At 45.0% G+C, this 24964-nt stretch overlaps 1 protein-coding gene across 3 annotated transcripts; it reads left to right on the top strand.

Moving 5' to 3' along the window:
* Positions 1-9054: 9054 nt before the first annotated feature.
* Positions 9055-24289, top strand: LOC116502761 (zinc finger protein 721-like). Of its 3 annotated transcripts, XM_032208674.1 has the most exons (6): positions 9056-9359; positions 10168-10278; positions 12723-12805; positions 14892-15580; positions 18999-19119; positions 20698-24289. In XM_032208674.1, exons 4-6 carry the CDS (start codon positions 14897-14899, stop codon positions 23679-23681), a joined length of 3789 nt encoding a protein of 1262 aa, XP_032064565.1. In that variant the 5' UTR covers positions 9056-9359; positions 10168-10278; positions 12723-12805; positions 14892-14896; the 3' UTR covers positions 23682-24289. The 3 variants fall into 3 exon arrangements, with proteins under 3 accessions (XP_032064567.1, XP_032064565.1, XP_032064566.1); XM_032208676.1 differs by lacking the exon at positions 10168-10278 and having other exon boundaries at positions 9055-9359; positions 12728-12805; XM_032208675.1 differs by lacking the exon at positions 10168-10278.
* Positions 24290-24964: the final 675 nt, after the last annotated feature.

Below are 24964 nucleotides of genomic sequence, written 5' to 3'. Positions count from 1 at the left end.
AAAGGGCCAATATTATCATGCCTTAATCCCATCCCCTGGAGCTGAAGGGGAGAACTCTTTATTATGTAAAGTGGACTAACTTGGCCTTCTTTTTTTATAATTTTTTTTAATTTTTGTTACATAGACAACATATACACACAACAATGGAAAAACAAAAAAGAAAGAGAGAAAAAACACAAAAAAGAAAAAAAAACCCATCATCACATACAGCATGTCGTTTGGTTACAGGTGTTTTAACATCATTCTTATACATTTATTAGTTCATTTAATAAGTTATAATTTAGTATCATTTCTTATTCCCCTACCTGTGGCAATCCATCCCAACTACATTCCCCCCCCCACACACACATCGTATCTCTCTGTTATATATTTAATACACACAACAATTTAAAAAAAAACCCACACACACACACACACACAAAAGAAAAGAAAAGAAGAAAAAAAACACACAAAAAGGAAAAAGAAAAAAAACCATCATTACATATAGCATGTCGTTTGGTTACAGGTGTTTTAACATCCACATCCTCAAATAATATTTACCATATCAGACTTTTCATCTAGTATAACTGAATACCTCACTTTCATTCTACAATATATATTCAGTTACCATTAGTATTATTTTTCCCCAGAAAATATACTTATGTTCATTATTATCCTTGTACTTCATACTTTCAAACAGAGATCTTATTCCTTCATTTTTCAACAAAACATCACTACATATATATACCAGTTTTCAATTATTCCCTTATTAAAATTATTTATCAACAGCAGAATATCATTGTAATACGTTCTTAACATTATACATTATATCACCAGACCTCTATTGAATATACATAAAATCATTATTATCCTTATCCTTTTTAAAGCAAAAAATTCTAAAATATTCAATTCATTGATATATTAATTTTTCATTGTATCATTATTAGTTTATTTTACAGAATAGTTGTATCATCATTTAACTTCTTCAATTAAAGCATAAGTATATCATTTTTCATTTCCAAGTGTTTTTTTCCCCCCTAGCCACCGATAAAACAAATGAGTATGAGTATGAGTAGTTTATTTATATGCCGCCCTTTTCCCTGGGGGGACTCAGGGCGGCTCACAATTCGGAAGGAAGGGAGGACAAACAGATTAAACACATAAGACAGTACATCATTAAAAGCACAACATTCATACAATTTGGGTGGGTTGCGGTCTTTAACCCCAGGCCTGAAGGGACAGCCAGGTTTTAAGGGCTATGCGGAAGGTCTGGAGGTTGGTGAGGGTACGAATCTCCACGGGGAGATTGTTCCATAGGGTCGGAGCTGCCACCGAGAAGGCTCTCCTCCGCATGGTTGCCAGTCGACATTGACCGGCAGATGGAACTCGGAGGAGGCCCAATCTATGGGATCTAATTGGTCGAGTGGAGGTAATTGGCAGTTAAATCCCATATCTTATAAAATTGCTCGTCCTCTTGTTCTCTAATTTCAAGTGTCAATTTACTCATTTCAGCACAGTCCATTATTTTTCGGATAACTTCTTCCTGTTTTGGTATTGTTTCATTTTTCCAGTTTTTTGCAAATACAATTCTGGCTGCTGTTAACACATTTACAATCAAATATTTTAAGTCTTTGTTGTAGATTTCTAGTATGATCCCCAATAGAAAGACCTCTGGTTTAAAGTCTATTTGTTTGTGTGTCATTTTCTCCAGCCACATGTGGATTTTAGTCCAGTATCTTTTAACTTCAGTGCAAGTCCACCACATGTGGTAGTACGAACCCGGTATCTGGTGACATTTCCAACACTTTTCTGATTTATTCTTGAACATTCTTGCAATTCTAGTTGGGGGTAGATGCCACCTGTAAAACATCTTATACAAGTTTTCTCTATATGCAGTAGACATTGTCATTTTATAATTTTGAGACCATAATTTCTGCCAATTCTCTAAATCAATCCCATACCTAAAAACATTTCCCCAAGCTATCATAGTTTCTTTAACTCGCTTAGTCTACACTCTAACTTCTCGGTTTTCTTCTCTCCTTCTTGGATTTTGTTTTCAATCTTTTGAATCCAGTCTTCATATTTTGTCATCCAATTGTGCATACTTTCAATTTTCCCTTCCATTTTATCAACTTTTTGTACTATGCTTTGGTTTTGTTGTTCCATTACCTCCATTTTTTTCCATACTCTCACTCTTCACAAGGGTGTCTAACTTGTCATCCTTACTGTCAAGTCCTGCTTGCATTTTCTGCATTGCTTGCATGAGTGTTTCAAAATTTGCTCCTTTCTCTTTTTCATGCTGAAGCATTGGCTGTGTTGTCCTCTGGCCTCCTGCAGGTGAGGAAGCAGAAGTTGATGTAAAGCCAGGGGGGGCTGCTTTTCTACTCATAGTCAATTAGTATTAGAAGGTGGAAGATTATAAGTACAATGGGGGAAAGGCTTAAGAAACAAAAGATAGAGAAAGAGGAGAGATAGTGGGAGAAGGAAAAAGGAAAAAAAAGAAAGAAAGAAGAAACTCTTCAGACTATTTTGTTCAAAATTTAAAGTGAGCCATCTATTGATGTCCCAATGTCTTCCAAAAAAAAAAAAAATACAAAAAGAAGACATAAAATAGGACCCCCCCCCAAAAAAAAGAGGAAGGGTGCTTCAAGCCACAAGTGGAAAAAAAAAGGTGTAAATAGTCAAAAGGTCAAAGAGAGTAATCATAAAAAGAAAAAGAAAAACAATGTCAATATCTCCCCAGCAGAATGATATAAAAGTAATGTTGAAAAGAGAAAAATGCCACCAAGCTAAAACAAACAGTCTTTCAGGCTCTTTTCCCCCCCCTAAGATAAAAGTCTTTCCAAGGTCATTCTCAGCTCTTTCGCCGCTCTGTTATTATTTAGTCTAACAGACCTCCAGATAAAGAAAGAGAAAAAAAAAGAAAAACAAAACAAAACAGCACCTGTGTTTTCTTTTTAAAAGACAAATGAATTACAGGGGAAATTTTGGTAACAATAGTTCAAGTCCGCTAGATGGCAATATTAACTTGTAGCTTGTGGCTTGCATTAATTCTATGTTAAACTTCGGTAGCTTCTTTGTTTGTTTACCAATTACTAATTACTAATTGTTAAAACGTAGCCAAAAAGCTAAAAGAAAACAAAAGACAGATCTTCAAAGCACTTTAGGTTTAAATTCAATGTCCCCACAAGGTTCAAAGTTAAAGATATCAGCAGCAAAGAGAAGAACACAAAAAGCCGATCTGAATTACAAAAAAGTCCAGCCCGGTTTCCAGAGATAAAAAAATCTGGTGACATTTCCAACACTTTTCTGATTTATTCTTGAACATTCTTGCAATTCTAGTTGGGGGATAAAAAAAGGAACAGAAAAAATAATCCTTCAATTGGCAAAGCTTACCCGCCACTTTTCTCACTAGTCAGCCTTATTTTAAACTAAGTTTCCAGATTTAGAGTGTTCTCTTTCCAACAACAAAAAAAAGATTTAAAACTCACACCAAACGACATGTTCTTATCCAGTCTCTTTAGGGCTATCCGCAGTTTCAGCAGCCTTGATGGCTGGTCCGGAAATCACTGGCAAGGAGGGCTTTTCCTTAGGTTCCCAGAGACTTTGCGTACGTCTCTGGGACCACTGGATTTCCCTCTATCTTTCACTGTCTCTCCGGGACAGCTTAGGCCCAGAACGAACCGTCCAAATGACCCGGTTTAGATGGTCCCTCAGGAGCTGCCTGAAAGTCCGTCTTCTCACTGCTAAGCCCCGCCTTCTTCCTAGCTTGGCCTTCTTAATGGCCCATTGACAAAGTGGGGATGGGCAGGAAGCTACAGGCAGCTATTCTGTCTTTTAAAACATGTTTCTTTCTTTTCATGTCCAGAGAAATATTCTGCTTTTTCAATATTTCCTAGGATATTTCATTTTTTTCTGGGAGAGGGCTGGGTAATAACTTCCTACACCTACACTAAACCAAACTCTATACCAGTGATGGCAAACCTATGGCACATGTGCCACAGGTGGCACGGGGAGCCATTTTTGAGGGCACGTGAGGCTTAGCCCTGTCAGCTCCAGCGCACATGTGCACACTGACCAGCTGATTTTTGGCCTTGATTTTCACCCGTTTTTTTTTTCGCCCTCCCGAGGCTTCAGGGAAGTGAAAAACCACCCAACACGCAAACTGGAAATTCAGGAACAGACTTTTATTATTTATTATTATTGTATACTGTCAGAAATTAGTTGTTAGGAGCTAATTATAGCTTGTAAATTGTAGCCTTGATACTGGTTAGCATTAGTACAAAGTTTGTTATCTCGCTTCTGTGTCTTGCTTCTATTCTTGGCTTCAAAGATAGGCACATCCTTGAAAATATAGAAGAAGCTGTTACCCAGCAATATCAGGCCCCATGGATAAAGGAACCAGAACAGGGAGTTTTCCTGCTTTACAAATTCTGAATCCTGAAAGCCTTCTGCTAGAATGCTCCATAGATAAAGGTGGACAAAGCCTGAACAAGGAATGCTTTAATGATCACGTTGGTAACGAACCTTTTGTCAATGATTGGGTAAACTTTGTTTCTATCGGCATAAAATGTATATAATACTCTGAGCCACTCTCGCAGGGTTTGGCTGTTCCATATACGCATTTTGTCCATATGTTTTGGATGTAATATTCACCCAGTCTTTTTACTTTGGCCAAAAATAAAAAGCAGTTATTTTTTGCAAGCCTCGTCTGGAGTCTCACTCTCTTTAGCCTTTCTGTTGCAGGAAATCAGGAGACCCGGACTGTGAGATCAAGAAAAGGTTTATTTAGCCAAATAGTTCAGACAGAGAGAGCAATTTCTAACATCTGAACAGCGTTCTAATCCAAACACGTGTTCTTTTAGTATGCTCAAAGCATCAAAAACACGGAAATATATTAGCTCATTTCTATTGGCTAAGCAGATTATATTGTGCTGCCCTTTCATGTCTAGGCTGCAGTTGGCATGCAGGAAACACTAGTTTCATTCTGACATATGTGGTTAAGCCCTATGTCTGACTCCCAAGTGAGTCCTCCAAATGACTTGGCCTACTTACAGCAGATGTTGCAGTTTGGCATTTGAATTCCCTGAGTTCAAGTTTCCTGTTCTTCTTCAAGACTAGAAAATGTAGAACGAGATAGAGTGGATAGATGGGTTCCCCAGGAGATCTTCTAGTCTGACCCCGTTTCATGTTCACTCCTTATAGTTGTTAAGTGAGTTTTGCCCCGTTTTACGACTTTTCTCCCCACAATTGCTAAGCAAATCCTTGCAGGGGTTACGTTAGTAACAGGGTTCTACATGAATCTGGCTTCCCCATTGTTTTTGCTGGTCGGAAGGTTGTGAATGGTGATCCCGTAACCATTCTGGGACACTGCAACCGTCATAAATATGAGTCAGTATAAATATGCGACGGGCTGTCTGCTAAAGCAAGGTCATGGCCAGGGCCGGATTTAGATGAAAAGAGGCCCTAGGCTATTCCACTTATGATGCCCTTTCCCCTCCCATTTTTAAGTTTGTAAATTGCATGAGAGACAATAAAATACATCATTACTGTGATATATATCAATATATATCAATATATATAGCTGGCCTCCCGACGGAGGGCGGCTCTGCTCTGCGGCAAAGGCAGCAAGGCCAGCCGCCTCCCCTGCTGTGCTCAGCTGCCCGGCTCGGCCCCCTCGCCCTCACCTGCCTGGCCGCTGGTGGGCTCCGCGTCGACGGGGCGGCTACTGGGAGCGGCCGCACCTCTCGCCCGACCGCCGGTGCCGGGAACGTGGGCGGGCTCCCCAACTGCCGCGGCGCTGGAACGATCTTAACCAATATATTTTTATGTTTGTTTATTAGTCATATGCGTAGAATTTCTCCTTATTTTTGGTTCAGTGTTTTAGTGTTCACTGTTTTTAGAATAGTGTAATTTTAATTTTGCTAACAATTTGAACGTAGGCCCCTCTTGATCTTGAGGCCCTAGGCTGAAGCCTAGTTAGCCTGTAGGAAAATCCGGCCCTGGTCATGGCACACACTTGAAAGTAAATCAGAGAAGACTGTAATTGTTGGGGGTCTGTCTGGCAAGAATGAAGAATGCCTATCAACAGGAAAATATGCATGTGTAAAGCTTGTAGCAATTATGGGTAGTTAGAAAGTTGGTAAAAGTAATAAGAATTAGACAACTTGCAGACCTCTGCTAAAAGTTAGGAATAGAGATGGCCTGCTGCAAATGAAATGTGTATTAGATAACTCCAACCATTAGCACAGGCTTAGGAGTAGGGACAGCTAGAGACCAATAGAACAAATTGTAGAATTATTACTAAAATGTTTATTAGATCAGTGTTTTTCAACCACTGTGCCGCGGCACACTAGTGTGCCGTGACATAGTGTAAGGTGTGCCGTGGGAAAATTACTTTATATATAGTCAATATAGGCACAGAGTTAATTTTTTTTAACATTTTCTAATGGTGGTGTGCCTCATGATTTTTTTCATGAAAAAAGTGTGCCTTTGCACAAAAAGGTTGAAAAACACTGTATTAGATGATATTTCTTATTATTTCACCTTGTCCTGCCTTCTCCTTTAGTGAAAATGTATAAAGCAGTGATGGTCGAACCTTTTTGGCTTGCGTGCCAAAAGCGGGTGTGTGTGTGTGTGCAGCACAGGAGGGTCGTGCGTGGGCATGCCAAACCCATAATGCAATGTGCAACATCCCCAGCATGCATGTGTGCATGACAGGCGCTCCCCTCTCATTTTTTGCATGCTTTTTTTCGCCCTCCCCTGGCTCCAGAGGCTTTATAGGAGCCTGGGGAGGGTGAAAAAAGCCTCCCCTGCCTCCCCCAACCCCCGGAGGCCCTCCAGAGGCTTCAGGAGCTTCAGGGAAGTCCGGTTTGCTCGTAGGGTCTTTTTTCATCCTCCGGAGCCTTCAGGGAACCCTCCTGAAAGTCCCTGAAGGCTCCAGAGGACTAAAACCGGCCCTACAAGCAAACCGGAAGTATGTCCCCAAACTTCCGATTTGCCCATAGGGGCGGTTTTTTGCACTCCGGAGGCTTTAGGGAAGCTTCTGAAGCCTCTGGAGGGCCTCCGTTGGGGGCAGGGGAGGCTGTTTTCGCCCTCCCCAGGCTCCTATAAAGCTTCTGGAGCCTGGGGAGGGCGAAAAATGGCCTCAAAAAAAAAAAAAAGGCTGAAATCAGCTGGCCAGCGCGTGCATGCATGTTGCAAGCTGACAGGGCAACATGTTGCGTGCCCTGACAAATGGCTCCTCATGCCACCTGTGGCACGCGTGCCATAGGTTCGCCATCCCGGGTATAAGATTTCTTAATCCTTTGTAATTGGTTTTTGGCCTTTAGACCAGGAGTACTCCAATAAAAAGCTATCAGAGAAGCTGCACCTCGTGTCCGGCGTCCATCATTGGCTTCGGCACCAGGCTCGGGGTTCACCGACAAATGCGCGAAAGTCTTTTCCGCGCTGACAGAACCGCGGGGGTCAAATCTGCGCCGTCTTAACCGCTAAGCGTTATGCGACAGTAGCGCGCCGACATGTGTGCACCGACACAATCGCGCTGTGCCTTTAAAATCAAAACGCAGTCAACACTCGTTAAAACAGATGAACTTAAGGAGACATAGTTCTTGGCTCTCTTGCCTTTGTGACCCAGTTATAAACCTTGATGGCTTGTCACAAGCACACACAAACCTCACAGTCATGGACACAATCGCGCGCTGTGGAAAGTAGAAAAGAAAGAAAAAACCTGTATAATAAACTTTACTACTGCATTTTACTGCTGACTTTTTAACTTTACCCAGTACTATGGCCTTCATAGATTATGCCCAAAATATAGTCATTTGTTTTTGAAATGAAATATCTGGTTAATTTGTTCGAGGATCTATTTATTAATTTTCTTGACTATCCATGGTATTCTCAAGAGCCTTCTTCAATACTAGCATTCAAAAGCTTCAGTATACGGCAGCTTGACATAGTCAACAAAACTGAGGGGGTTTCTGTAAATTAAAGTCAAAACATAAATTTGAGACTTTATAATTTTAGCAATTACAGTAGACATTAGAGGAAATTAAAGATTCCATACACAAAAAGCAAAGCTAGTAAAGTTGCAACAAAATAAACCTTTCCTTCATCGCGGTTTCGTCGCATTGTTGTCGGTGCTATTTTGACGATCGCTGTTTTGTCGGGTCACGCAGGGCTTGGACCTGAATTGGAGACGACATATCTGAGCCTTTGAATTTTGGTCATGTGACCATGGGGATGCTCCGACAGTTAGGGTTAGGGTCATGAATCCCTTTTTTCAATTCTGTCCTAACTTTGAACCAGGGGTGGGTTTCAACCAGTTCGCGGCGGTCCCCGTGAACCGGTTGGTCAGCGAACCCGGAAGTAAGTAATTTCCGGGAATGGCGAAGGGCCCACCCGCCCGCCCACACTCCTTACCGGTCTTTGAAGGCTTCTTCGCTTCCACGCAGGCGCATGGCACATACAGCACCTGCGCGATTCTCCGCGAGCAGCTGGATGGCACATACAGCGTCTGCGCGAGCAGCTGGAGCATCACGCAGGCGCTAAGACGCATGCGTGAGCTGCGCGCATGCACGAGGACGCTGCCAGCCCCGTTCCAACCGAACCGGTTGGAACGGGATTAGCAACCCACCACTGCTTTGAACCAAATGGACTGTGGTAAACTGAGAACTACCCCATTGAAAAACACAAGCTGCCTTGCAGTCATCCTAAATGCACACAGCTGTTTCATGGGAACATCTCACAATTTATAGACCCAGTGAAAAAACAGCCAACCGACCACCAAAGGGGTGTTTTGTTTTGTTACACAAACTCTGTTTTGTTCAAAAAAAAAACAACCAACCGACAACCACAGGGGTGTTTTGTTCAAAACGAAAAGAAAATAATAATAGCACCTAGTTAATGTCAAGCGTTTAAAATTCCTGTTTTCCGCCGGGAGGGGGCGTGAGAAAACGCGGCCGCAAAGCGACAGAGTTGCAGCCTCCGGCCAGAGACCATAGAGCTGAGGGTGAGGAGCGGGGAAGGCGGGGTAGAGCAAACCATTCCCCGGTGCTGGACTTCCGGCCTGGGTTCTTCAACGGAGCATTTTCCCATCGTGGAATGATAGGAATTCCTTTTTCCGCCGGGAGAGGGCAGGGAGTGAAAAAACGCCTCCGCAAATCCACAGAGCTGCTGCAACGTCTTAGAGGGGCTCCTGCCAGAGACCATAGAGTTGAGGGGGAGGAGCGGGGAGGGGGAGGGGGCAGACACCCCCCCCCCCAATGCCGGACTTCCGGCCTGGGTTATTCAACGGGGCATTTCCCCCCCGGTGGTTTCGGAGGCTCGTCGGGCTCCCTCGTGCTCCGGAGCGGGGAAGCAGCAGCGGTGCAAAAAAAGGGGTGAGTGGCCGAAGGCGGAGGAGGAGGAGGAGGACGCTCCTGTCCTTCCGAGAGAAAAGGCGTGTGGAGAAAACAGGCTGGATATATTTTAAAAAGGGTGGGGGCTTTTCCCCCCCATCCCCCGCTTTTCTTTTTGCAGAGCAATCAAGCGGCTCGATCCCAAAAGATCCCCGGGATTTGCTCCCTCTTAGCTGGGAAAGGACCCGCAGGAGACCTCCCCTTCCACAGGGACTCGGTGCCTGCTGTTCCCCTGAATTAGCAATTAACGTGTAAAAAAAAAAAATCTGTTATTAAGTATGAACTTTTGAATTGCCTTGAGAGACTTGCCAGGAGATGTAAAACAAAGTAGCGGCGGGGGAATCCATTCAAATTTAATTAGATCCGCCTTCCTTAATTTAATATTGAAGAAGAGGGAGCCAAGCTAGTCTCCAAAGCCCCTGAAGGCAGGTCAAGAAGCAATGGGTGGAAACTAATCAAGGAGAGAAGCAACCTAGAAATAAGGAGAAATTTCCTGAAAGTTAGAACAATTAATCAGTGGAACGAGTTGCCTCCAGAAGTTGTGAATGCTCCAACACTGGAGGTTTTTAAGATATTGGATATCCATTTGTCTGAAGTGGTGTAGGGTTTCCTGACTAAGCAGGGGGTTGGACTAGAAGACCTCCAAAGTCCCTTCCAAGAGTCTGTGATTCTTTTCTATTCTATTGGAAAGGTGGAAGGAAAGAGAAGAGCCCCTCTCTGAGGATGATGGGCGGTTCAGAAGTGGGAAATACGTATAAATGAATATAAATGTTTATACACACTCTGGTAGAGAGAAGTTCCCTGAGGATGGGCTCCAGCATGAATCCTTAAAACTCGGAAGACTAAGCTGCTTATTGCGGAGACTGACCCAGATTGGATCCTGCAAACATAACCGGGACAGGTATATTTACCTTCATTAATAAGAATCTATATATAAGAAAAGGCTTGTAAAGCCTTAGTAAGACCACACTCAGAATAATGCATCCAGTTTTGGTCGCCACATTGTAAACAAGATGTTGAGACTCTAGAAAGAGTGCAGAGCAGAGCAACAAAGATGATTAGGGGACTGGAAGCTAAAACATATGGAGAACGGTTGCAGGAATTGGGTAAGTCTTGTTTAATGGAAAGAAGGACAAGGGGAGACATGATAGCAGGATTCCAATATCTCATGGGTTGTCACAAAGAAGAGGGAGTCAAGCTATTCTCCAAAGCACCAGAAGACAAGACAGGAAACAATGGCTGGAAACTAATCAAAGAGAGAAGCAATCTGGAATTAAGGAGAAACTTCCTAACAGTGAGAACAATTAACCCGTGGAGCCGCTTGCCTTCAGAAATTGTAGGTACTTCATCACTGGAGGTTTTTAAGTAAAGAAATATACAAATCAAGGTAACAGTATTCGTGATAAATGAATGCTTGTTTGTTGGCAAGAGTCAGCATTTTAAGAGGAAGAAGTAAGATGGCAATGTTTTTTGTTAGCATATTCTCGATTTCCAGAGAATTTGAATATGTGAGAAACTTATCTTCCTAATTATTTATAGAAACAAGGCTATGTTGAGTTCTTTTATGTCTCTGAGTTTTTTTGTTGCTTAGCCCTTCATTTTTGTGGGATTTTTCCATTCAGAATAACAAAATAATATGAGCTGTAAGGAACTTTGAAGATCTTCTAGTCCAACCCCCTGCTCAGGCATGAAACCTCTACCATTTCAGATAAACAATTGTCCAACCTCCTTAAAAATCTCCTGTGTTTTAGTCCCTTTTTTTATTTAATCAGCTCTTATTTCCTGTCACTGAGCATTTCCCTTTCAGAAGGCTTTTATCCAAAGACTTTGAGGATGGCCTTTTAGATTTCCCTTGTTCACCTAAATATCTGAGATCAAAACTAAGCACATTTTTTGGTGATCTATCAAAGCCTGGCTTAACTTGGCAGACTCACAATTACTAATATCCTTGTCTTTGTCAAGTTAGATCTGGTGCATTCTCTTTTGCCTGCAAATTACTTTTCCTGTATTAAATATAGAATGTATGACTGGGTGACTTTGAGGAAATGGGAGGAGGAGATGTTGCCTAGGAAACAATCAGAGAAGAGAGGCAGGAGCCCTCAGTGGCTCAACGGTCAGAGGAAGGAAGGAAGAAGGACCCGCCCTAACGGCAGCAGGAAGTTTATACTTGCAAACTTGCAAGATTCTGTTAATGTAGCTTCCCAAAAAGTGGAATTAATTCATCCAGTTACGAGGGCTGATAATATCAGAGTGTGCAGGTTTACACGTATGGCCCCCTCTAAGGCAAAATGTGCATCTGGTTAATGTACAGGTAGTCCTCAATTTACAATCATTCATTTAGTGACCATTGAAAATGACAACGGCATTGAGAAAAGTGACTTATGACCGATTTTTCACACTTAACGGCTGTTGCAGAACTACACATACCGTATTTTCCAGAGTATAAGACGCACCAAGATTTTGAAGAGGCAAATTTAAAAAAAAGTAGGTAGGGATAAAGAGGGAGAGAAAAAGAGAGAAATGCAGTAGGTAGGTAGTAGGGAGAGAGAGAGAATAGGTAGATAGGTAGGTAGGTAGGTACGTAGATAAAGGGATAGATAGATAGATAGATAGATAGATAGATAGATAGATAGATAGATAGATAGATGATAGATACAGTAGGGAGGGAGAGAGTGTGTGTGTAGGTAAGTAGGAAGAGGGATATAGAGAGAAATAGATATATAGAGAGAAATATATTAGGTAGTGGGAGAGAGAGTAGGTAGGTAGGTAGATAGAGGGATAGAGAGAGAGAGAAATACAGTAGGTAGATAGGGAGAGAGAGAGAGAATAGGTAGGTAGGGAGATGTTTCCAGGTGTATTTATCCATGTACTGGAGAAGGAAATCGCTGACAGTCTGCAGTACCTAAGACTTTGTTTCTGCTGGCCCAAAAGGGGCAAAACTCACTGAACAAATGTTTCGCTTAGCAACAGAAATTGTGGGCTCAATTGTGGTCATAAGTCGAAGACCATCTGTATATCCTGTACAGACTAATAATTGGGACAGAAGCCAGTCATTAGGCTGAGATCTTCCTTATTGCTTATTTGGAAGATTAGAGGGAACATTCGTTCTCATTTTCAGTCAATTTTTGCTCAGAATGTCGCAATGCAGTCTCTTCAATGATTGTACCTAGTCCCCATTTTTAATAGCCTACTGCACAGTAAAAAGTTATTATCTCACTCTAAACATAAATAGACAATTTGAAGAGGGATGATCTCTTTGATATCTTCTCCACTCCCTTGTTTCTTTGTTTCTTTTCGTCAGTAAAATCATCCAACATTTTTTAACATCCCACTTGTGTTGTGTAGGGCAGTTACGAACTGAATCTTCTCAAAGCTGCAAGTTTAAGCCTATAAACAGAGCCAAGGTGTAAGCAGGAGTGAGAATAAAGGTAAGTTTGGCAAGGTGAAATCTATCTCTCTATATATAAATGGCTGTGTCTGTCTGTCTGTCTGTGTGTGTGTGTGTGTGTGTGTGTGTGTGTGTGTGTGTAACAGCATAACTCTTAAATACCTTGAGCAATTTCAACGAACACTTAGTACATAGATGACTTACTATCTGGTAAAAAAATATTATTGGGGTAAAACACCCCTAACACCCTTCAGAGTGTGTGTTCTGTTAAGATACAGCCTGTTCTGCCTTAAAATGGCTTCTACTGTACTACCATAAAATGGCTTCTACTGTACAGCGCAGTGAAGTTGCCATGGTAAGGGCTTCACAGTACTCCAGAAGGGGGCTCCCTCCACAAGGAGGCTCCCACAAAGGGAAAAATCCAACATTAGAAATTATGTTTGGCCAGACATTTCCCCCCTATAAATAAATACCCGGGGCAACGCCAGTCTTAGCATTCTAAATATCATGCAGAATTAAATCAGAGTCCAGAGTCTTTAAAGTTCCAATTTAATAAGACAGACATGTTGGCAACGAACTGTGGAATCCCAAATCTGAAAAACCTCCTGGGATTCCACCCAGTTGAAAGTTCATGATCTGATCCCCACACCCATAAATCCATCACATGGTCCAATCTTCTTCGGCCATGCTGGCATCTCCACCCAGCTGGTTCCAGTCAGGTGCAGAGGTGCAGAGACAAAAGATGACCTTGGGCTTCTAGAAAAGAATGACAACACCACATTCCACAATTCTACTCCTTTCTATTCCCCCCTCCCAACTACTACACTAATGAAACAGCATAATGAAATAAGAGAGAGTGTGGCAGGCCAAAAATCCTAAAAGGAACATAACTACAGGCAGGTTATCAACTAGTGTAATATAAAACACAGGAGTTAAAGTTAGAAGAAACCATCAAACGGATAGAAACTGGCTTTCTCACCTCACAGGGTTGTTGTGGGGAAAATGCAGGTCATCCTCGACTTAAAATAGTTCGCTTAGTGACCATTCATAGTTACCACGGCACTGAAAGAAGGGACATGACCATTTTTCACAGTTACAACCTTTGAAGCAACCCCATGGTCATGTGATCAAAATTTACAGGCTTGGCAACTGGTTCATATTTATGACGGTTGCCGTGTCTCGGGGTCACGTGATCCCCTTTGGGTGTGTTCTGCCAAACAAAGTCAGTGGGGAAGCCAGATTCACTTAACAACCATGTAACTAAATTATCAACTGCAATGATTCACTTAGCAGTGGCAAGAAATGTCGTAAAATGGGGCAAAACTCAACAAATTCTTACTGAGCAACATAAATTTTGGCCTTCATTGTGATCGTAAGTAGAGGACTATGTGAATGAGGAAGAAGGGGGGTGTTGGATACGTTCATTGCCCCCCAACAAGCTGGGTCCTCATTTTTACCGGCCTTGGAAGGATGGAAGGCTGAGTTGACCTTACGCCCTGGTGAGATTCCAACTGCCAAACTTCTGGCAGTTGGCCGTCACCGGAAGTAGCCTGCAGTGCTGCATTCTAATCACTGTGCCATCGCGGCTCTTGACAAATGTCTCACTTAGCAACGAAATTGTTGGGTTCTATTGTGGTCGTAGGTTGCAGGCCACCTGAAACCCAAGGGATGGAATTGACAAACTGTGTGTGAGGGTTCCAAATAGCATCCAAAATTAAATCAGAATCCAAGGCAAAGTATTGCTCAAAGTTCCAATTCATTAAGAGAGCTATGTTGGCACATCTGGGAAAACCCGAATCTGAAAGTTTCACGGTTTTCCCCACCCAGTAGAAAGTTCATGATCTTGCCTCCACACCCACAAGTCCATCACATGGTCCAATCTCCCACTGCTATGCTGGCAGTTCCACACATCCAGTTCCCATCAGGTGCAGAGGTGCAAAAACAAAAGGATGGCCTTGGCTTTCTGGAAAGGAATTTTGTTTTGGCTACATAGCATTTAACTCCGTACCATCCCCCCTCCCATTTCCCCACAATAGAAACGGCATAGTAGAATAATAGAAAGTGTGGCAGGCCAAAGATCCAAGAGGAATATGGTTGCAGGGCTGACACTGTGTTTGTGTTCATAGACACCATGATGCTGGGACAAGAGCAGGATCCTGGAGGAGAGAGCCAGCCCTTTGTAACATCGGTGTTCTTCTCCAGGAGCACAACTACTCAGCAGGAAGTGAAGGTGGAAAATCCAGAAGACTTGGGCGAACTCTGGGAGACTCAGTGGCAGGAGTTCCTGAATACAGTGGAAGTCCCCCAGATCCTTCCGGAGCCTTCCCCGTGGGAGGACGCTCACATCTTCCTAACCTCCTTCGAGCAAGTCGCCAGAGCTTTCCAGTGGCCCAAGGAAGAATGGGCAGCCCGTCTCCGGCCCATCTTGGGAGGAGATGCTGAGCAAGCCTATAGCAGCCTGGAGGCGGGAGAGAGAGAGGATTATGGGAAAATGAAGGCGGCCATCTTGCAGGCCGACGCGGCGAGCCGGGAGAAGCAACGGCAGCACTTCCGACGTTTCTGCTACCAAGAGGCTGAAGGGCCGAGGCAGGTATACGACCAGCTGCAGAGTCTTTGCCGTCAGTGGCTGAAAGTAGAGAGACATTCAAAGGAACAGATTCTGGAAATGCTGATTCTGGAGCAGTTTCTGGCAATCCTTCCTCCGGAGATGCAGAGCTGGGTCAAGAGACATAATGCAGAGAACAGCGCTCAAGTCATATCCCTGGCCGAGGATTTCTTGCTCAGGCAGTGGGTGCCGGGGATAACAGAACAAGAGGTATGTGCGCAGAGCTTTCTTTTATTTACCGTATTTTTCAGAGTATAAGATGCAATTTCTGCCCCAAAAGAGGGTGAAAACTTGGATGCGTCTTATACACTGAATGTAGCCCGCCCACCCGTCAGCCCCCACTCTTTGGCCTCTGCCTCCCATCAATTTGCCTCCATGCAGCAAACAACAAATAGCCTGTTTCCGTTTCAGCTTCAACGCAGCCTGATTAGCATGAGCAGCTGATTGTTGGTTGGATTGGCCTCCCGACGATCAGCTGATTGCCAATGCCTATTGCCCCCTCTGCATGCCCCATTTTTGGCCTTCGTATCCCATTTTTGGCCTCTGCACACCCTGTTTTCTGCTTCCGCGAACCCCGTTTTTCACCCATTCCGATCCCCGCCATCCAAACGGGCCAAGCAGAGGCATCAATAGGCTGTGGCAATCCCTGCAGCCTGAAACAGATGACTGTTGGGAGGCCTGATAATCAGCTACTTGTGCTAATCAGGCTGTACTGAAACTGAAACAGGCTATTAGTCAGCATTCCAAATATCATGCAGAATTAAATCAGAGTCCAAGGCAAGAGCTATCCGTAAAGTTCCAATTTAATAAGACAGACATGTTGGCAACGAACTGTGGAATCCCAAATCTGAAAACTTCCTGGGATTCCACCCAGTTGAAAGTTTATGATCTTATCCCCACACCCATAAATCCATCACATGGTCCAATCTTCGGCCACACTGGCATCTCCACCCAGCTGCAGAGTGCAGAGACAAAAGATGACCTTGGGCTTCTAGAAAGGAATGACAACACATTCCACAATTCTACTCCTTTCTTTTCCCCCCTCCCAACTACTGCACTAATGAAACAGCACAGTGAAATAATAGAGAGAGACCCTAAAAGGGATATAACTGCAGGCTTGACACTATTGTCTGTTTGCTGCAAGGAGGCAAATTGCTCGGAGCCATAGGCAGAATTTTTTCCCTTGTTTTCCTCCCCAAAAGCTAGGTGCGTCTTATACTTCGGAGCGTCTTACACTCTGAAAATACAGTATTTTTCTTAGACGTTAGCTGTAATTGGACAGGAAACAGCAAAGTGGAGCACCAAACAAAATACAAACAAGTCCTGAACTCAGAATGAAACTACCCCATTTTGGAGCACCAGTTTAGAACATACTGACAAAAATCTAGCAAATAATCGGAATTCAAAACCATCTATTTCTCCCTCATAGCTACAATAGTTCTCAAGTGTTCATCCCCAGTTGAGGCCAAAGTTTCTGTTGCTAAGTGAGAATTAGGTGAGTTTGGCTCCATTTTACAACATTTGCCACGTTTGCAAAGTGAATCACGGCGGGTGTTCAATTAATAAGGCGGTTGTTAAATGAATCTGTTTTCTCCATTGACATTACTTGTCAGAAAGTCGAAAGGGGGTGTTCGGACCTAGGCTTCCCCAGCAGCCGAGTGCTGATAAACCCCTTTCTTTTAATTTACAGTGAATTCCTCTCCAGCAAAGTCCCGGCCCACAGTCCTTCAAGATAGTTCACAGTTACCAGGCCGATACCCGCAGTATTTGGCAAGAATGAACTAATTGTCTCCTGCAAACTCCACTCCCCTTTCTCCCCTCTTTTATTCCCTATGGGAGGGGCCATATCATCGTCCACCTGTGGCCTTACTCCCAAGTCGACCCCTGTTCTTTAGCTGTTCCCTTCGTCTGGCAACTCTGCTTGTGCACACTGGGAACAGGCTCCAGCTGTTCCTCTGCCTCACTGATATCTGACTCCGAAGGCAGCTGATAACTGGCATATGGCTCTGGGCCCCCCTCTGCCTCCGACGCAGAGCCCTCATCAGAGCCTTCCCCAGACTCCAGGACTGGCCCGTCTTCCTCCCCAACCTCCTCACTGTCCGAATCTCCTGCCAGATCCACTGGCTACTGGCAGGCCACAATACGTGACTTCCGGGGACACTGCAACCATCCAAAACGTGAGTCAGTTGTCAAGCATCTGAATGGAAATCATGTGACCATGGGGATGCTGCAGCGGTCATAAGTGTGAAAAATGGACATGAGTCACTTTTTTCAGGGCTGTTGTAATTTCGGACAGTCACTAAACGAACTGTTGTAAGTTAGGGACTGCCTGTACACATGATTTTCATTCAAATGCTTGGCAACTGGTTCATCTTTATGACTTTTGGACCATCCTGGAGTCACATCATCCCCTTTTGCGATCTTCGGACAAGAGAACCACATTTCCCTTAACAAACGTCTTACTTAACAACTGCAGGAGTGTTCACTTAACAACTGTGGGAAAGAGGTGGTAAAGCAGGGGCAAAAGCCCTCCGAACAAATTGTCTCGCTTAGCAACATAGATTTTGGGCTGAACTGTGGTCGTAAGTCAAGGACTACTTGTACGTAAGTCCCACATATCAGCAAATCAGCTGCCTCAGCCGAGCGCATCTTGTCACCAGTGGGAGGAAGAAGATGTTGAAGGTCAGTGATGGGTCATGGCAGAGTGCAAGGTGGTCGGAGGAGGGGACATAAGGGAGTAAGGAGTATTAAGCCGAAGGTGAGCAGGGCAGGGCGGGAAAAGCATGGAGTCCTCCCCTAACAACAGCACTATCAACCATAACTAGGACTAGTGAAGCTGCCGTCACTATGCAGTGCTATCACGTGACGTTTGCCGTGCTAGTGATGCTTTACGACCGAAATCCTGGCCCATGTATTAGCTCATTAAGCAAAGTCTACTCAAGAGTTGTCTCCCCTGGTGACCTAGTGGTTAAACTGCAGTATTGCAGGCTGACTCTGCCCACAGCCTGGAGTTCGATCTTTACCAGCTCAAGGTTGACTCAGCCAGCCATCCTTCCGAGGTCCGTAAAATGAGGACCCAGATGGCCGAGGGCAAAAATGAGGATCCAGAGGGTCGACTTTATTAGCTGCTTAGAGAGAGCTGTAAAACACTGAAGTGGTATATGCCGTATTTTTCGGCATATAAGACGCACCAAGATTTTGAAGAGGTAAATTTTTTTAAAAAAAGTTTTTGCACTTTGCAGGCCTCCCAAACCTTCTGCATACCTCATTTTTTACAAAAAACAGGGCACGCTTTGGCTTTGGGAGGCTTATAGAGTGCTTCCGGGGGTTGGGTGGACAAAAACGAGCAAAAAAATGGCTCATTTTTCGCTCATTTTTGCCCTCCCCAGTCCCCAGGAGCACTCTACAAGCCTCCCAAAGCCTATGAACACCCATTTTTGTGAAGGAGGCGGGGTTTCGTGAGACCAAAAATGCTGTATTCAGTATATAAGACACACCCAGATTTTCACCCTCTTTTTTGGGGGGGAAAGGTGCGTCTTATACTCCGAAAAATACAATAAGTCTAAGTGCTATTGCTGTTATCGCTGCTTTCTCTTGCAATCTCACATCCAGTTGGTTATTCCTGCAGGGGGGACAGGAGCTTGGTCCTAGGTCTGAAAATACGCAGCTCCCGGAGAGAGTGCCCTCCGATGCCGGGCAGAAAGTACAATTTGCCAGGGAACTGAAGATCGAAGAAGATGCTGATGCAGGTAAGATTTGCGGCGTTTATTTTAATTTAAAGCCTTTGTGGGGGTGGGGAGCTATCCAATCCAGGTAGTCAGACTCGGGCGGCATTTCTCAGCCAAGGCATCTTTAAGATGCACCTTCCTCTTGGTCCTTTTGCTCCAAAGCAAAAAAACAGATGGTTTTTGGGGGGGGTTCACCTTGGGCCTCCTTCCTTGTCATAAAGCAATGCTTCTCAACCCCGGCCACTTTAAGATACGTGGGCTTCAGCTCCCAGAATTCCCCAGCCAGGATAGGCTTTCAAAATTGATGGCCTGTTATAAGTTTGGAGAAACTGGTCATTAAGTGAGGACTACCTATAACAGAAGAGCGTAAAGAGTAAGAGATAGAGAGTGCAGAGGAGAGCAACGGAGATGATTAGGGGACTGGAGGCTAAAACATATGAAGAACGTTTGCAGGAACTGGGTATGTCTAGTTTAATGAAAAGAAGGATTAGGGGAGACATGGTAGCAGTGTTCCAGTATCTCAGGTGATGCCACAAAGAAGAGGGAGTCAAGCTATTCTCCAGGGCACCTGAGGGTAGAACAAGAAGCAATGGGTGGAAACTAATCAAGGAGAGAAGCAACTTAGAACTGAGAATAAATTTCCTAATGGTGAGAACCATTAATTGGTGGAATGGTTTGCCTCCAGAAGTTGTGGGTGCTCCAACACTGGAGGTTTTTAAGAAAAGATTTGACAATCATTTGTCAATTAATTAACCCAGTTTCAGTTCAACTCCGTCTACCCAGAATTCTAGGGAAAATTTACCCAGTATTTCATTATAGCTTGTTGAAGCCAGTAATTGAGTGCAGCATAAGACCATCCACCCAGCCTTCCCCTCCTCCTGTGTAGTGATAGAAGGGGAAACACATTAAGAAGGGGAAAAAAATCTTAGACTCCCAGCTGTATAGGGGTCGCTTACAATATTTAGTGCATTGGAAGGGCTACCCTTTGTCCGAAGCTACTTGGGTGAAGTTAAAGTTCATGATCTTGCCCCCACACCCACAAGGCCATCACATGGTCCAGTCTTCCACTGCCATCCTGGCAGTTCCACCCATCCAGTTCTGGTCAGGTGCAGAGGCACCAAGACAAAGGATGACCTTGGCAATCTAGAAAGGAATTTTATTTTGGCTACATAACCACTCCGTACCATTCCCCCCCTCCCAATTCCCCACTATCGAAACAACATAGTAGAATAGTGTGTGGCAGGCCAAAGATCCAAAAGGAACATGGCTGCGGGCCTGACACTAAAATGGTGTACGGTTTCTTGCCAGAGCGGGGGGCTGGACTAGAAGACCTCCGAGATCCCTTCCAAATCGTTTATTCAGTTATAATGCCTTTTCTTGATATCAACGAGTAAAGGCTGTCTTATAATTCTGGGCAGAACATCCAGGAAATGGATGAATCTGAAAAACCGGAAAGTCCAGTTGCCTCTTTAAAAAAGCAGCTTTGGGACATCCAGGAAATAGCAATCAGATGTTCAGGATGCCGATTCGTTCTGTTAAGTGTTTTTCTCATGGGCCTCGGGTGCTCCCTCACTGGAGATGCGTTTGTCATTTCTGCAGATCTTCGGAAGCTGTGTGAGAGTGAAAATCACCCGCAGGGAAGGACAAAGCAGACTGAGCAAAACGGGGCACCTCCAGAGAGAGCGAATAGCGTTGCTCTACCGTGTTACGACCCAGAAGAGACCCTTGGGGGACAGGAGGGAGTCTATCGCATGGAGGGGAGTCCGTTCATCATCAATTACGAGCAGGACGGCAGAAAAGCAGAAATCATTGTCTTCTGTTCAGACACGCAGAAGGAGAAAAGAAGAAAGCAGTGTTTGGTGTGCGGGAAAAGCTTCACGCGAACCTCAGCCCTTAACCGGCACGAAAGGATCCACACGGGGGAAAAATCATACAGATGTTTCCAGTGCGACAAAAGTTTCTACGATAAGACAGCCCTGAAAAGACATGAAAGAACCCACAATACCGATCGCGGGTATCCTAATGTCTCTCACGCCCAGCTGGGCGAGAATTTACCTCACCTTCCTCCCTCAGACAAAATTGCACAGAACTTTTGCATCGAGTGTGGGAAACAATTTGAGAGCGAACTGGACCTAAATGTACATAAAAGAATTCACCAGGAGCCGAATCCCAGCGGCAGGACAGGGAGTGGAGAGACATCTGGGAAAACTCTGGAGCCAGGGAAACTTGCCCCACAGAAATCCTACAAGTGTCTGGTGTGCGAGAAAAGCTTTGTTTGGGGCTCATCGTATCACAGGCACAAAAAGATCCATTTGAAGAACAAATCTACCCCACTTCCGTATGAAAGGAAAATCTTCAAGCAAGGGTCCCATATCATGAAATTTCAGTCTTTCCCCGTCGGAAAGAAACACTATAAATGCCCCGAGTGTGAGAAGAGTTTCCCGGCACTCAAATCCTTGGAAAAACATAAAAAACTCCACCAGAGAGCAAAACTAAAAAGCTCTTCGCAACCGGCAGCTGACACAAAAGACAAAACCTGTTCGGATTGCGGGAAGTTTTTTGATCGGCTGTCCCACCTAAAAAGGCACCGAAGGGTCCATACAGGCGAGAAACCTTACAAGTGCCCGAAATGCGAGGAGAGTTTCATGTGGCAGGCGGCTTTCGAAAGACACCTGAAGGTCCATAAGAAAGAGAAGCCGACACCTCCTGTGCCAGCGGTGTCTGTTTCGCAGGAGAAACCTAATCAGTGTTCGGCATGCGGGAAGACGTTCAGACAGCACTCGGACCTCATGCAACATGCGCGGGTCCACACTGGTGAGAAGCCCCACAGATGTACGGAATGCGGGGAGTCTTTCATGTGGCCTATGTCTCTCAAAACGCATCAGAAAAAGGTTCACAGGGGGAAGCGATTGGTCCCCCTCCTCCAAAAATTACCCCTGGGGCAAGGGAGATTCTACAAATGTTTTGAGTGCGGTAAAAGTTTCGACCGTTCCTCCAGTCTAATAAACCATCGGCGGACCCACACCAGAGAAAAAACATATCCGTGCACCAGCTGTGAGAAGACTTTCATGTGGCCTCGCTCTCTTCTGAGACACCAAAAGATCCATGACACCAGGAAAGCAGGAAGCTCTTTGCCCCTAAATTCCACTCCAGAGGAGAAATCCTACGTTTGTTCCGATTGTGGGAAACACTTTGTCTATTCGTATCTCTTGAGTCGGCATCGACGCATCCACACCGGAGAGAAACCGTACAAATGTGCGAAATGCGGCGAGAGCTTCAGGTGGGCTTCCTCGTTTAGCCTGCACCAAAAGAAGGTCCACCCGGAGACGAAGATTGCTCATCTCCTCCCAAGACAGGCAGACAGGAAGAAAAAACCTTACAGGTGTTTGGAGTGTGGAAAAGAATTCAGGAAACCATCCCACCTCTCAAGCCATCAGAACACTCACACCGGGGAGAGGAAGCACAAGTGCACCATCTGTGGGAAAGGTTTCTTCTGGCAGACCTCGCTGTCGCTGCATCACAAGCTTTTACATAAAACCAAGGAAAAGAAACCAGTCCCCGCTTTGCGACCTGTGTCTCAGGGACAAGACAATTCCAAACCCCCGCAGGTCCCCGCCGAAGGGAAAGCTTTCAAATGTTCCAAGTGCAAAGAGAGTTTCATGGGGCTTTCAGCACTTCTGCGACATAGAAAGATCCACGAGAGAGAAAAACTCGGGCTTTTTTTCCAAACGAGACCTGTCACCCCGGAGAAATCGTATCCCTGTACTGAGTGTGGGAAAAAATTTAATTGGCCATCCCGCCTCTTAAGACATCAGCGCATCCATTCACAGGAGAGGCCATATCGGTGCCCTGATTGCGGAGAGAGTTTTAGATGGGATTCGGCTCTTAAAGCACATCAGGCGAAGATCCATAACCAGAAGCCGGCGGTCTCTTTCCTGCCTGAAGACGACGCGGACAAAGAGAAAAATCACCTTTATGCCGAGTGTGGAGAAACCTTCTCCTCTGCATCATCTCTCGTAAAGCATCAGAGTATCCACGCAGGAGAAGAACTGGATAAACCCAGCCATGGCGAAGAGAATTCCCCATGGAATTCAGCCCTCCAAGAACACCCGAAGGCTTGTAAGGAAGAAAAACCAGACTTCCCGCTTCAAAAGCTACCCAGTAGAGGTGGAAGCACCTACCCTTGTCTCCAGTGCGGGAAACAGTTCTCCAAATCGAAGCTGCTGCAGAGACACAAACGAATCCACCTCAGGGACAGGCGTTACACCTGCACCAAGTGCGGGAAGCATTTCACGCAGGGTGCAAGCTTGAGAAGACACTGGTTCGCTCACCAAGGAGAAAAGTCGTTCCACTGCTCGCACTGCGAGAAAAGCTTCGTATACAAAGACAGTCTCAAGAGGCACGAGAAGTCCCACGCGGGGCTGGCAGAGTTCACCGTGCAAGTGCTGGACAAAGAATTCCTAGCCACCCCGGAATCGGCCCAATGCCTCGCGTCGGAGCCCGGCGTGTGTGACGGTCCCCTAGAACTCCAAGAGGAGAAACTCGTCCCATCCTTGAATGCTCCGGAAGTGTTGGCGACATGATCTCAAAAGGGGGCCAATTGATCACAGAAGCCGACGTCGAGAAATTGTGCTGCAGATTTTGGCAGCAAACCTGAGGAAATATCGCCAACCCTGTCAAGTTTTAACGGAAGGAAACCTTCCAGAATCTTCTCTGAGCTGTAACATAATGAAAGCCATGGTCCCACCAAAGGGGGCAGAATATCAGCAAACCCAAATGGAGTTTTGCCTGTCTGGGGCCATGTTGGTTTTGTGCTCCCCAGCCCCTTGATTATAGTTCAAAAATTCCAACATGGATGCCCATCCGACATCCGACTTTTGTTATTGAACACAACATCGTATCAGTTGTTCTCTTGTATATTGGTAGATGCAGATAGTTGATTTGAGTTGGGTGGGGCAAGAGGGAACAGACTCAGGGTTTTAAGTATATGTGAAAAACAAGGAAATACGTGTGTGCCATGTCACTGAAAATACTCCGTTATCGATTCTTGTGTCAATGTCCTCAGAGGTGTCAGTAATACAATGGTTGGGAATTCTTTTGCATCGTTCGACTTTTATTGTCATGATCGCAATCTGTTATTTGTTCAATTTTATGGAAAGAGTCTACTAATAAACGCAACATGCAGAATGAAGCCGTGGGGCTTGTGCTGTCCCTCCTTAGCCATGACTTGAATGCCCCACATCATAGTTCCAGGGTACATTTGCGAACACCCGCAGATTCAATCTTGATGCCCCCGGGGAGATGAGAAGAAACTTGGAAGCTGTTACGAGGGTTGGACCCATATTGGGCTAAGCCATGATTTGTTTGAGTCATGGTCTGTTGAATAACCACAAGTAGCTGGGCTTCCTCAACATGATGTTAAGAAGCAGAGCTCATGCTAAGCTGTAATTGGGGAGGGAGTTGGTTGTTTTATTTGGATGTTCTATGCCCGTGATGGCAAACCTATGAGGTGTGCCAGAGGTGGCACGCAGAGCCATCTCTCCGGGCACACGAGCCTTGGTCCTCTGGGTTCCGGTGCGCCGGCTAGCTGATCCTCACGCAGGAAGAGCTGCCGCCAAGTGAACAAGTGCGCCCAGGAAAGATGATCTTCCAGTTTCCAGCACGCACATGCACACCACTAGCTGACCTGCACGCCGGAAGAGCAAAGGGAGCAGAGTTGTCGGGCAGGACAGGGCTTCCCTCCCACCCCATCCAAGTGGGATTCTTGCGCAGCCCTCCAGCCCATGGTACTGATGGGTGGCCGGACGCCTCACCCGCTGCTCTTGCCGGGGGCGAGGGGGCGTCAGCAGTTCTCACGTTGCTGCTT

Source organism: Thamnophis elegans, chromosome 2, assembly GCF_009769535.1.
Source record: "Thamnophis elegans isolate rThaEle1 chromosome 2, rThaEle1.pri, whole genome shotgun sequence".
NCBI classification, from domain to species: Eukaryota; Metazoa; Chordata; class Lepidosauria; order Squamata; family Colubridae; genus Thamnophis; species Thamnophis elegans.
The sequence above is the reverse complement of the archived record's forward strand: the minus strand, read 5'-3'. Positions and strand labels throughout refer to the sequence as shown.